General features: G+C 49.0%; 1 protein-coding gene and 1 pseudogene across 1 annotated transcript in view; both read right to left on the minus strand.

Moving 5' to 3' along the window:
- LOC116359556 (extensin-like) overlaps positions 1 to 2,601 on the minus strand; it is a 12,244-nt gene extending 9,643 nt beyond the window's left edge. Inside the window, exon 1 of the mRNA XM_031812384.1 lies at positions 2,576 to 2,601. Coding sequence (XP_031668244.1) covers positions 2,576 to 2,601 — 26 coding nt within the window. The remainder of the gene's footprint in view (positions 1 to 2,575) is intronic.
- Positions 2,602 to 4,889: 2,288 nt separating this feature from the next.
- Positions 4,890 to 6,817, minus strand: LOC109883860 (E3 ubiquitin-protein ligase RNF128 pseudogene; annotated as a pseudogene).
- Between the last annotated feature and the right edge of the window lie 5,760 nt (positions 6,818 to 12,577).

Below are 12,577 nucleotides of genomic sequence, written 5' to 3' on the forward strand. Positions count from 1 at the left end.
AGTAAAGAATAGATCAAACCCATGGTTTATTCAGACGTTCCATACACTAAGGTTAGAGTAAAGAGTAGATCAAACCCATGGTTTATTCAGACGTTCCATACACTAAGGTTAGAGTAAAGAGTAGATCAAACCCATGGTTTATTCAGACGTTCCATACACTAAGGTTAGAGTAAAGAGTAGATCAAACCCATGGTTTATTCAGACGTTCCATACACTAAGGTTAGAGTAAAGAGTAGATCAAACCCATGGTTTATTCAGACGTTTCATACACTAAGGTTAGAGTAAAGAGTAGATCAAACCCATGGTTTATTCAGACGTTCCATACACTAAGGTTAGAGTAAAGAGTAGATCCAACCCATGGTTTATTCAGACGTTCCATATACTAAGGTTAGAGTAAAGAATAGATCAAACCCATGGTTTATTCAGATGTTCCATACACTAAGGTTAGAGAAAAGAGTAGATCAAACCCATGGTTTATTCAGACGTTCCATACACTAAGGTTAGAGTAAAGAATAGATCAAACCCATGGTTTATTCAGACGTTCCATACACTAAGGTTAGAGTAAAGAGTAGATCAAACCCATGGTTTATTCAGACGTTCCATACACTAAGGTTAGAGTAAAGAGTAGATCAAACCCATGGTTTATTCAGACGTTCCATACACTAAGGTTAGAGTAAAGAGTAGATCAAACCCATGGTTTATTCAGATGTTCCATACACTAAGGTTAGAGTAAAGAGTAGATCAAACCCATGGTTTATTCAGACGTTCCATACACTAAGGTTAGAGTAAAGAGTAGATCAAACCCATGGTTTATTCAGATGTTCCATACACTAAGGTTAGAGTAAAGAGTAGATCAAACCCATGGTTTATTCAGACGTTCCATACACTAAGGTTAGAGTAAAGAGTAGATCAAACCACTGGTTTATTCAGACGTTCCATACACTAAGGTTAGAGTAAAGAATAGATCAAACCCATGGTTTATTCAGACATTTCTGATGCTATTCGTAAATTTTTTTTTGCATTGGCTAAGGCTAGAGAAACGTCTTCTAGCTCTGACTGGCTGACTTTTAGGCAGCTGAGAAACCTGTGCATCAGACTTGTTAGAGGAACAAAATCAGATGTCTATGTGACCAGTTTAAATGACTGTTTGTTATGGGAATCCAGACAAATTCTGGAAAGTAGTTCAAACATTTAAGAACAATATGCACTCTACACTCCCAAATCAGATAGGGTTGGATACTGGACTCATTACTGATAACAATGACTTTGCTAATGCCTTCAACAACCACTTCATTGCAGCAGGCAATCTTGAAATGTCGACCACAAATGAAGGAAGGGATTATGCATATGAAGGGATTATGCATGAGTATGTTAATGCTGGTGGTCAGGGTTTCTCTCTAAGCCTCTTCACAGAGGAGAAAGTTATTGATGTCTTGCTAGCCATAGACACTTAGACACTAAGAAAGCAACAGGGGCTGACAAAATTGACCCAGGGTTGCTGGCTAGAGCTGCACCACTTGTCTCTGGTGCTCTTACTCATATTTTGAACCTCACGTTGACCTCTGAGGTCACACCTAAGATTTGGAAAACTGCCTATGTGCTGCCTCTGCACAGAGGTAGGGTTACTGGTGACCTTGATAACTATCGACCAATCTCTAAGCTGTCTTGTATTGCAAAAATGTTAGAGTCATTGGTAAATGTACAGCTGCGCTCGTTCTTGTCCTCTCTGTCACGCCCTGATCTGTTTCACCTGTCCTTGTGCTTGTCTCCACCCCCCTCCAGGTGTCACCCATCTTCCCAGTTATCCCCTGTGTATTTATACCTGTGTTCTTTGTCTGTTGCCAGTTCATCTTGTTCGTTCAAGCTTACCAGCATTTTTCCTGTCAGCTCCTATCGTTTCCCAGCCTCTCTTTCCTAGTCCTCCGGGTTTTGACCTTTGCCTGTCCTGACCCTGTAACCCTCCCGCCTGACCTCGCTGCCTGACCCTGAGCCTGCAGTCCTGTACCTTTGCTCCACTTCTGGATTACTGAACCCTGCCTGTCCCTGACCCTGAGTCTGCCGTCCTGTACCTTTGCTCCACTTCTGGATTACTGAACCCTGCCTGTCCCTGACCCTGAGCCTGCCGTCCTGTACCATTGCTCCACTTCTGGATTACTGAACTCTGCCTGTCCCTGACCCTGAGTCTGCCTGCCGTCCTGTACCTTTGCTCCACTTCTGGATTACTGAACTCTGCCTGTCCCTGACCCTGAGTCTGCCTGCCGTCCTGCACCTTTGCCTTACCCTGGATTTGCAACCCCTGCCTGCCTTGACCTCTCAATGCCTGCCCCTGGTGCTACAATAAACAGTGTTACTTCAACAGTCTGCATCTGGGTCTTACCTTGATTCCTGATACTGACAACTGCATTCTGAACAAATTCCAGTCCGGTTACTATCCGGTTACTATCACAGCCACCACACTGGTTGTAAATGATATTGTAAGAGCCTTGGATAAGAAGTTGAACTGTGTTGCTTTGTTTGTTGACCTGTCGAAGGCTTTCGATACAGTTGATCATTCTTTTCTGCCTGAGAGACTGACCTCATTGGGGTTGGCCTCAGACACATGTTTGTGGTTTCAGAATTATCTCGGTGATAGATCTCAGGTTATTATTGCAGATGGGGTACAATCAGATTTTGGCACTGTACACAAAGGAGTCCCACAAGGTTCGATTTTAGGTCCTTTATTATTCATTATATACATAAATGATATCTGTAAAAAAAAAAAATCTGTGAAAAAATCCCAGCCTGGTGCAGGTCTACAATTTTGTTTCTGGTGTCCTTTGACAGCTCTTTGTTCATGGCCATAGTGGAGTTTGGAGTGTGACTGTTTGAGGTTGTTGACAGGTGTCTTTTATACTGATAACAAGTTCAAACAGGTGCTATTAATACAGGTAACGAGTGGAGGACAGAGGAGCCTCTTAAAGAAGAAGTTACAGGTCTGTGAGAGCCAGAAATCTTGCTTGTGTTGTAGGTGACCAAATACTTATTTTCCACCATAATTTGCAAATAAATTCATAAAAAATGCTACAATGTGATTTTCTGGATTTTTTTTCTCATTTTGTCTGTCATAGTTGAAGTGTACCTATGATGAAAATTACAGGCCTCTCTCATCTTTTTAAGTGAGAGAACTTGCACAATTGGTGGCTGACTAAATACCTTTTTGCCTGTATATAGAACAATCTAGAACAGGATGATCTATTTTGGATGCAATTTGAATGGAGTTGATGGAGAGAGAGAAAGACAGAGTGCTCCTTCGTGATATTCGAGTGACAGGCTGTTTTAAAACTCTGTAGCTGCGATAAAATAAAATAAAACATATTTACAATATTTAAAAAATAAGATGACCCAGATGGAGCCAGATGGAGATGGGTAAATTAGATGCCATTCATTCTTTATATTTATATTACTGTATCATAGACTATGCTGCAGAAAATGTAGGATTATCCTGCATTATGAACTGTGCTCCATACTGAGACGGGCTGTCTGTCCCCACCCTGAGTGTTGATGATTCATTATGCAGAGGCCGTAGAGAAGACAGATTTAGACATCACATATAATTTAACATTTCCATTCCACGCCTTGCTGTTCATATAAATAATTGATTATAATTTACTGGTTTCTCTCTGTTATTTATTCCGGGAAAAGGGAGTGGTTTGGCCGGTAAATCGCTGTAGTTCTCGGTAACCGGGTTCCCACCATTCAACCCCAGGCAGAAGAGGGCAGCAGTCATTCAGCTGGGTTTAATGACCAAGTTCTATTAGCCACATCCTGGGGAGCTTCTACACACACACACACACACACACACACACACACACACACACACACACACACACACACACACACACACACACACACACACACACACACACACACACACACACACACACACACACACACACACACACACACACACACACACACACACACACTACAGGCCCCTGAGTGGGAGGGAGGTGATTGTGGCTGATCAGTAGGTGTGAGGTGAGTGGAGTCCTGCTGCTAGGAGGTAATTATAGACTTTCTCATCCTCTCTTATCCTCTGCTCCCCTCTCCTCCTCCCCTCTCCTTCTCCTCCTCTCACCCTTCCCTCTTCTCCACTCATTCCCCCCCCTCTCCTCCTCCTCTCTCCCTTCCCTCTTCTCCTTTCATCCTCCCCACCCCTCCCCTCCCCTCTCTCCTCCTCCTCTCTCCCTTCCCTCTTCTCCTCTCATCCTCCCCTCTCCTCTCCTCTGCTCCTCTCTCCCTTCCCTCTTCTCCACTCATTCCCCCCCCTCTCCTCCTCCTCTCTCCCTTCCCTCTTCTCCTCTCATTCCCCCCCTTCTCCTTCTCCTCTCTCCCTTCCCTCTTCTCCTCTCATTCCCCCCCTTCTCCTTCTCCTCTCTCCCTTCCCTCTTCTCCTCTCATTCCCCCCCTTCTCCTTCTCCTCTCTCCCTTCCCTCTTCTCCTCTCATCATCCCCTCCTCTCTCCTCCTCTCTCCCTTCCCTCTTCTCCTCTCAATCCCCCCCTTCTCCTTCTCCTCTCTCCCTTCCCTCTTCTCCTTTCATCCTCCCCACCCCTCCCCTCCCCTCTCTCCTCCTCCTCTCTCCCTTCCCTCTTCTCCTTTCATTCTCCCCACCCCTCCCCTCCCCTCTCTCCTCCTCCTCTCTCCCTTCCCTCTTCTCCTCTCATCCTCCCCTCTCCTCTCCTCTGCTCCTCTCTCCCTTCCCTCTTCTCCTCTCATCCTCCCCTCTCCTGGTCTCAGACTGGCAGGGCTCTCATCATTAGGCCCAGGCGTCCCTTCTCACCACATGACCAGTCCAGGTTAAGAAAACTCAACATGGCTTCCATTGTCACTTCAGGATATTCATTGAAATTGTATTCAAAAGTGCCATTTGTTTTTAATGAAGATTTGATCAACTTATGAATTGAATTCACTTTCTGAATTGACTGATTTGAAATGGAATTGACACATACCCTGCCACAGACACATGTACAGTACATCTCTAGCGATACTAAACCAGGTTAGTACGTAAGAGTACATATTCTGTTTTGTTGGTTAATCATTTCATTTCATATGTGAACCATTACAGTATACTGTAGTTCGATTCCTTCTTAAATACTGATTTTTGTTTTACTATCAGAATATCTACTTTTAAAAATACAGCAGAGATATCAATTTAATAGAAAAATATATTCAGCCTTTCTCATCATCATAGTGATCGTTTGTTCATTTAAGAAATGATAAAGAAGTAACTTTGATCTCAAAGAGAAGTTGAAAGAGAAGCAAGCACACCTGCAGCTTGCAACAGTGATAGCACACCTGCAACAGTGATAGTACAGTACATCACAAGCCACTGCTGTAGCTGTGTGAAGCTGTCTATGGGTTGTTGTTCGAGCTCCAGGTAGAAATGACCATTATCCAGTGTTGTTGTTGTCGTCTATCCTCTGGTGGCCACGTTCCCCTGAGGGTGTGTCTCTCCCTCGAAGACTATATTGTCATAGTGATGTGGTTGCCAGGCCTCGGTGGGGGGTTGAGGAGTCAGGGTGGGGGTCGGAAGGTGTTTGTCATTGAGAGGGACCTCATACAGCAGCTCTCTACCTGATCCTCCAGACACTGTGATGATAGGGACATCTGGTGGTGGGACAGAGGAACTGCTGCTCTCCTCCTCCCCGGGCCCCTCCACTCCTAAGGCCTTCAGGATGTCAGCCTTACACATGGGGCAGGTCCTCTTGTCCAGCAGCCAGGGCTCGATACAGGCTTTGTGGAACAGATGACCACAGGTCAGGACGGTCACTACATCTCCTGGGCGGTATGACTCGATACACACGGCACAGGTGTGGCTGTCCGGCTTCGTCTCCTCGTCCCCGCGCTTCAGCGTACGCACCTCCAGCCGACCAATCGCTTTCTTGGCCTCATTCCTCAGCCGCCTATCAGTGAGATGGATCACCCTGAGACTATGCAGTCGGTGGGCGGAGATGAATCCGAAGTAGACAATGGAGGCGCCCGTCACAATGAAGAAGGCGATAGACAGGAAATAGAGCCAATAGGTGTCCATCCAGGGCCCATGGGCTTTGCCCACCTCGATCACCATGGAGACGGCCACACCACTCCGCACTATGTTGGCGATCTCAACCCCCTGGAGGTTACCGATCATGATGGCCACGGTGCCAGAGGTGTCGCTGTGAGCCATGTAATCTGAGCTGTTACCGGTTCCATCCAGGTTATAGACCACTACGGCCGCCGCCCCCCTGGCCCACGCTGCCCTGATCTTCTCACTGAAGGTACAGTTTCCCCTCTTGACCAGAGCGATCCAGAACCCCTGGGTGGTGGTGTTGTCGTTGGAGGGGTAGGGGTCCAGGCTGCAGCCCTGGGGGTCTGAGGCAGGGAGGACCACCATCCCGGCAGCGCTCTCCAGAGGGGAGGAACGCCCGTACACCCCACACTCACAGAACCTGGTCTCTGTCTGGTTAGTGCTGCTGTCGTAGAAATGTACCCCGACGTACGCCGTCCAGAATATCATCGCTGTCGTAGACTGGACCAGCCCGGACAGACAGACGAAGAACAGGACAAACATCTCTGTCTGTTTAACCATGGTCGCTCACTAACACTACCACTAGGACCAGTCTCTCTTTGTTAGGACTTCTTCAGTCTTCTGTTTGTCTGCTGTTCTGTTCAGTTCCACAGTTGTTAGTTAGTTAGTTGTTGTTCTCACTGCGTTCAGCGTTTCTCTACCTGTCTACCTCTCTCTCTCTCTCTCTAGCTGTGTTTGTGACCTGTGTGTTGATAGTAATCAGATAGCAGCCTGCTGTAACCCTGCCTCGCTCTGCGTCAGCTCTTCAGACTTATTATCTAAATGGACATTGGACTGTTGGGTAGAGACCAGCTATACAGCCAGGCAGAAGGGCTTGTGGTCTACATAGTACAGGGCTAAGGCCACAGGTTCCAGGTACCGGCTACGGTAAGGAACAGCACAGCACACAGCCATGAGGACATAAGCAAACACAGAGATAACAACACCATTAAGGAGCATTCCAAGGGAACTGTTGTGAAACTGTTAGTTTTAGATGTGTCATGCTGCTGAGAGGATACGCCCACAGTTATAACAGAGCTTTTAATAACTAACTGTGGCACTTTATCCTCTTACTTCTCAGAAGATATTATGTTGTTTCCATGGGTCACACAAACCAGGTGACAATACACTGAGTATACTAAACATGCTCTTTCCATGACAGACTGACCAGGTGAATTCAGGTGAAAGCTATGATCCCTTATTGATGTCACCTGTTAAATCCACTTCAATCAGTATAGATGAAGAGGAGACAGGTTAAAGAAGGATTGTTAAGCCTTGAGGCAATTCAGACATGGATTGTGTAAGTGTGCCATTGAGAGGGTGAATACCTTTGAACAGGGTATGGTAGTAGGTGCAGGCGCACCGGTTTGTGTCAAGAACTGCAATGCTGCTGGGTTTTTCACACTCAACAGTTTCCCGTGTGTATCAAGAATGGTCCACCACCCTAAGGTCATCCAGACAACTGTGGGAAGCATTGGAGTCGACATGGACCAGCATCCATGTGGAACGCTTTCCACACCTTGCAGAGTCCAGGCCCCGATGAATTAAGGCTGTTCTGAGGGCAAAGTGGGGAGATGCAACTCATTATTAGGAAGGTGTTCCTAATGTTTGGTATACTCAGTGTATATGGTCAGGTTTGTTTCTGTTTTTATCTCCCACAGTGTCACACACACACACACACACAAACACACACACACACACACACACACACACACACACACACAGACACACACACACACACACCAGGGCTCAATGGAGGTTTACCCTATTACTTCTCAGAACCCAAGATTTGTTTACACACACAAACACACACACAGACACACACACACACAGGCATGAAGACTGTGGAGGGAGGGGAAGAGAGAGAGACTGAAGTCAAACAACAACGTAAGTGATAATAATAAATATGGTAAGTTTTAAAACATGCTCATTGGGTGACATGTCTGGTGAGTATGGAGGCCATGGAAGAACTGGGACATTTTCAGCTTCTAGGAGTTGTGTACAGATCCTTGCGACATGGGGCCGTGCATTATCATGCTGAAACATGAGATGATGGTGGCGGACGAATGGCATGACAATTGGGCCTCAGGATCTCGTTACAGTATCTCTGTGCATTCAAATTGCCATTGATAAAACGCAATTGTGTTTGTCCGTAGCTTATGCCTGCCCGTACCATAACCCCACCACCACTATGGGGCACTCTGTTCACAACAATGACATCAGAAAACCGCTCGCCCACACGATGCCATCTGCCCGGTACAGATGAAACCGGGATTCATCGTGAAGAGCACACTTCTTCAGCTTGTCAGTGGCCATCGAAGGTGAGCACCGCCGAACTGCAGTCAGGTCAAGACCCTGGTGAGGATGACGAGCACGCAGATGAGCTTCCCTGAGACAGTTTGTGCAGAAATTCTTTGGTTTTGCAAACCCACAGTTTCATCAGCTGTCCGGGTGGCTGATCTCAGACGATCCCGCAGGTGAAGAATATGGAGGTCCTGGGCTGGTGTGGTTACATGTGGTCTGGGGTTGTGAGGCCGGTTGGAAAACTGCCAAATTCTCTAAAATAACATTGGAGGCGGCTTATGGTAGAGAAATTAACATTACATTCTCTGGGCAACAGCTCTGATGGACATTCCTGCAGTCAGCATGCCAACTGCACACTCCCTCAAAACTTGAGACATCTGTGGCATTGTGTTGTGTGACACAACTGCACATTTTAGAGTGGACTTTAATTGTCCCCAGCACAAGGTGCACCTGTGTAATGATCATACTGTTTAATCAGCTTCTTGATATGCCACACCTGTCAGGTGGATGAATTATCTTGGCAAAGGAGAAATAATATATTTTGTGCGTATGGAACATTTCTGGGATGTTATATTTCTATCAGGACTCAGGATATGACCCAGATGCAGACCCAGGAGGCAGATGGTTCAGTTCTCAGATCATTTATTATAACACGGGGAGCAGGCAAAGGGCAGGTCGAGGACAGGAGGAGGTTCGTAACCAGATCAGAGTTGGACAGGTACTGGACGGCAGACAGGCTCAGGGTCACGGGCAGGCAGAAAGGTCAGAACCAGAAAAGCTAGAAACAAAAAACTAGAGAGCAGGGAAAACCAGGGAAAACGCTGGGATGACCTGACAATACAAGACGAACTGGCAACAGACATACAGAAAACAAAGGTATAAATACACAGGGGATAATGGGGAAAATGGGAGACACCTGGTGGGGGGTGGAGACAAGCACAAGAAAGGTGAAACAGATCAGGACGTGACAATTTCAGCTCATGAAACATGGGACCAACACTTTTTTGCGTTTATATTTTTGTTCAGTTTAAAATATTTTTATCCCAGAATTGGACACTATGAAACACATACACACACACACACACACACACACACACACACACACACACACACACACAGGGGCATATAAGTGGAGTATCTGCCTGTAGTAGATGAAACCTTTAGAGCTAAAAAGGTCTGAGGAACTGCCTGCATTCACACAAGCACCCTCTGTCTCAGTCACTTTGCTTGTGTGTGTGTGCGTGCGTGCGTGTGTGTGTGGCTTTAAATCTACTGATCATCAAAAAAGGCTATAGGATTATACAGCTCCCTACATCCATTAAGAGGCTGGATCGTTAGTCACATGACTTGGTAAAACCTCATTCCATCCCGAGGCCTGAGATAGATGACCAGCTCATAGAGATGTCCATAGTGTCAGAATAAAACACTGTTCTGCATATATCTATCTATCTATCTATCTATCTATCTATCTATCTATCTATCTATCTATCTATCTATCTATCTATCTATCTATCTATCTATCTATCTATCTATCTATCCCTCCCTTCCTCCATCCCTCCATCCCTCCATCCATCCAGCACTCCATCTATCCCTCCCTCTCTCCCACCTTCCATCCATCCCTCCATCTTTCCCTCCATCCATCTATCCCTCCCTCCATCCCTCCATCCATCTATCCCTCCCTCCCTCCATCCCTCCCTCCCTCCGTCCCTCCTTCTATCCATCCTTGATAGTCATACTGGCTCCTATTGTCTCTAACTCTAATGAATGACATATTAGCTTAATTGCGGTGAGCTAAAAGGGCTGGAGAGAGTGGAGGGGAAGTGAGGAAAAGGGAAGGGGCTGGAGAGAGTGGATGGGAAGAGAGGAAAAGGGAAGGGGCTGGAGAGAGTGGAGGGGAAGAGAGGAAAGGGGCAGGGGGCTGGAGAGAGTGGAGGGGAAGAGAGGAAAGGAGCAGGGGCTGGAGAGAGTGGAGGGGAAGAGAGTAAAAGGGAAGGGGCTGGAGAGAGTGGAGGGGAAGAGAGGAAAAGGGAAGGGGGCTGGAGAGAGTGGAGGGGGAGAGAGGAAAAGGGCAGGGGCTGGAGAGAGTGGAGGGGGAGAGAGGAAAAGGGAAGGGGGCTGGAGAGAGTGGAGGGGGAGAGAGGAAAAGGGAAGGGGGCTGGAGAGAGTGGAGGGGGAGAGAGGAAAAGGGCAGGGGCTGGAGAGAGTGGAGGGGGAGAGAGGAGGAAGCCAGGGGGGTGGACAGACTGGAGGGGGGGAGAGGAAAAGGGAAGGGGCTGGAGAGAGTGGAGGGGAAGAGAGGAAAAGGGAAGGGGCTGGAGAGAGTGGAGGGGAAGAGAGGAAAAGGGAAGGGGGCTGGAGAGAGTGGAGGGGGAGAGAGGAAAAGGGCAGGGGCTGGAGAGAGTGGAGGGGGAGAGAGGAGGAAGCCAGGGGGTGGACAGACTGGAGGGGGAGAGAGGAAAAGGGAAGGGGCTGGAGAGAGTGGAGGGGAAGAGAGGAAAAGGGAAGGGGGCTGGAGAGAGTGGAGGGGGAGAGATGAAAAGGGCAGGGGCTGGAGAGAGTGGAGGGGGAGAGAGGAGGAAGCCAGGGGGGTGGACAGACTGGAGGGGGGGGGGGAAGGGAAGGGGCTGGAGAGAGTGGAGGGGAAGAGGAGAAAAGGGAAGGGGGCTGGAGAGAGTGGAGGGGGAGAGAGGAAAAGGGCAGGGGCTGGAGAGAGTGGAGGGGGAGAGAGGAGGAAGCCAGGGGGGTGGACAGACTGGAGGGTGAGAGAGGAAAAGGGAAGGGGCTGGAGAGAGTGGAGGGGAAGAGAGGAAAAGGGAAGGGGGCTGGAGAGAGTGGAGGGGGAGAGAGGAAAAGGGCAGGGGCTGGAGAGAGTGGAGGGGGAGAGAGGAGGAAGCCAGGGGGGTGGACAGACTGGAGGGGGAGAGAGGAAAAGGGAAGGGGCTGGAGAGAGTGGAGGGGAAGAGAGTAAAAGGGAAGGGGCTGGAGAGAGTGGAGGGGAAGAGAGGAAAAGGGAAGGGGGCTGGAGAGAGTGGAGGGGAAGAGAGGAAAAGGGGAGGGGCTGGAGAGAGTGGTGGGGAAGAGAGGAAAAGGGAAGGGGGCTGGAGTGAGTGGAGGGGGAGAGAGGAAAAGGGAAGGGGGCTGGAGAGAGTGGAGGGGGAGAGAGGAAAAGGGCAGGGGCTGGAGAGAGTGGAGGGGGAGAGAGGAAGAAGCCAGGGGGGTGGACAGACTGGAGGGGGGGAGAGGAAAAGGGAAGGGGCTGGAGAGAGTGGAGGGGAAGAGAGGAAAAGGGAAGGGGGCTGGAGAGAGTGGAGGGGGAGAGAGGAAACGGGCAGGGGCTGGAGAGAGTGGAGGGGGAGAGAGGAAAAGGGAAGGGGGCTGGAGAGAGTGGAGGGGGAGAGAGGAAAAGGGAAGGGGCTGGAGAGAGTGGAGGGGAAGAGAGGAAAAGGGAAGGGGGCTGGAGAGAGTGGAGGGGGAGAGAGGAAAAGGGCAGGGGCTGGAGAGAGTGGAGGGTAAGAGAGGAAAATAGAAGGGGCTGGAGAGAGTGGAGGGGAAGAGAGGAAAAGGGAAGGGGCTGGAGAGAGTGGAGGAGAAGAGAGGAAAGGGACAGGGGGCTGGAGAGAGTGGAGGGGAAGAGAGGAAAAGGGCAGGGGGCTGGAGAGAGTGGAGGGGAAGAGAGGAAAAGGGCAGGAGGCTAGAGAGAGTGGAGGGGAAGAGAGGAAAGGGTCGGGGGGCTGGAGAGAGTGGAGGGGAAGAGAGGAAAAGGGAAGGGGCTGGAGAGAGTGGAGGTGAAGAGAAGAAAGGGGCAGGGGGCTGGAGGGAGTGGAGGGGAAGAGAGGAAAAGGGCAGGGGGCTGGAGAGAGTGGAGGGGAAGAGAGGAAAAGGGTCTGGAGAGAGTGGAGGGGAAGAGAGGAAAAGGGCAGGGGGCTGGAGAGAGTGGAGGGGAAGAGAGGAAAAGGGTCTGGAGAGAGTGGAGGGGGAGAGAGGAAAAGGGAAGGGGGCTGGAGGGAGTGGAGGGGGAGAGAGGAGGAAGCCAGGGAGCTAGAGGGAGTGGAAGGGGAGAGAGGAGGAAGCCAGGGGGATGGACAGACTGGAGGGGGAGAGAGGAGGAAGACAGGGGGCTGGAGAGAGTTAAGGAAGTTGGAGTGACTACAGAAGTTGGTGTGAAGAGAGGTTATGGTTTGGATAA

This window comes from Oncorhynchus kisutch, unplaced genomic scaffold, assembly GCF_002021735.2.
Source record: "Oncorhynchus kisutch isolate 150728-3 unplaced genomic scaffold, Okis_V2 Okis03b-Okis08b_hom, whole genome shotgun sequence".
NCBI lineage: Eukaryota > Metazoa > Chordata > Actinopteri > Salmoniformes > Salmonidae > Oncorhynchus > Oncorhynchus kisutch.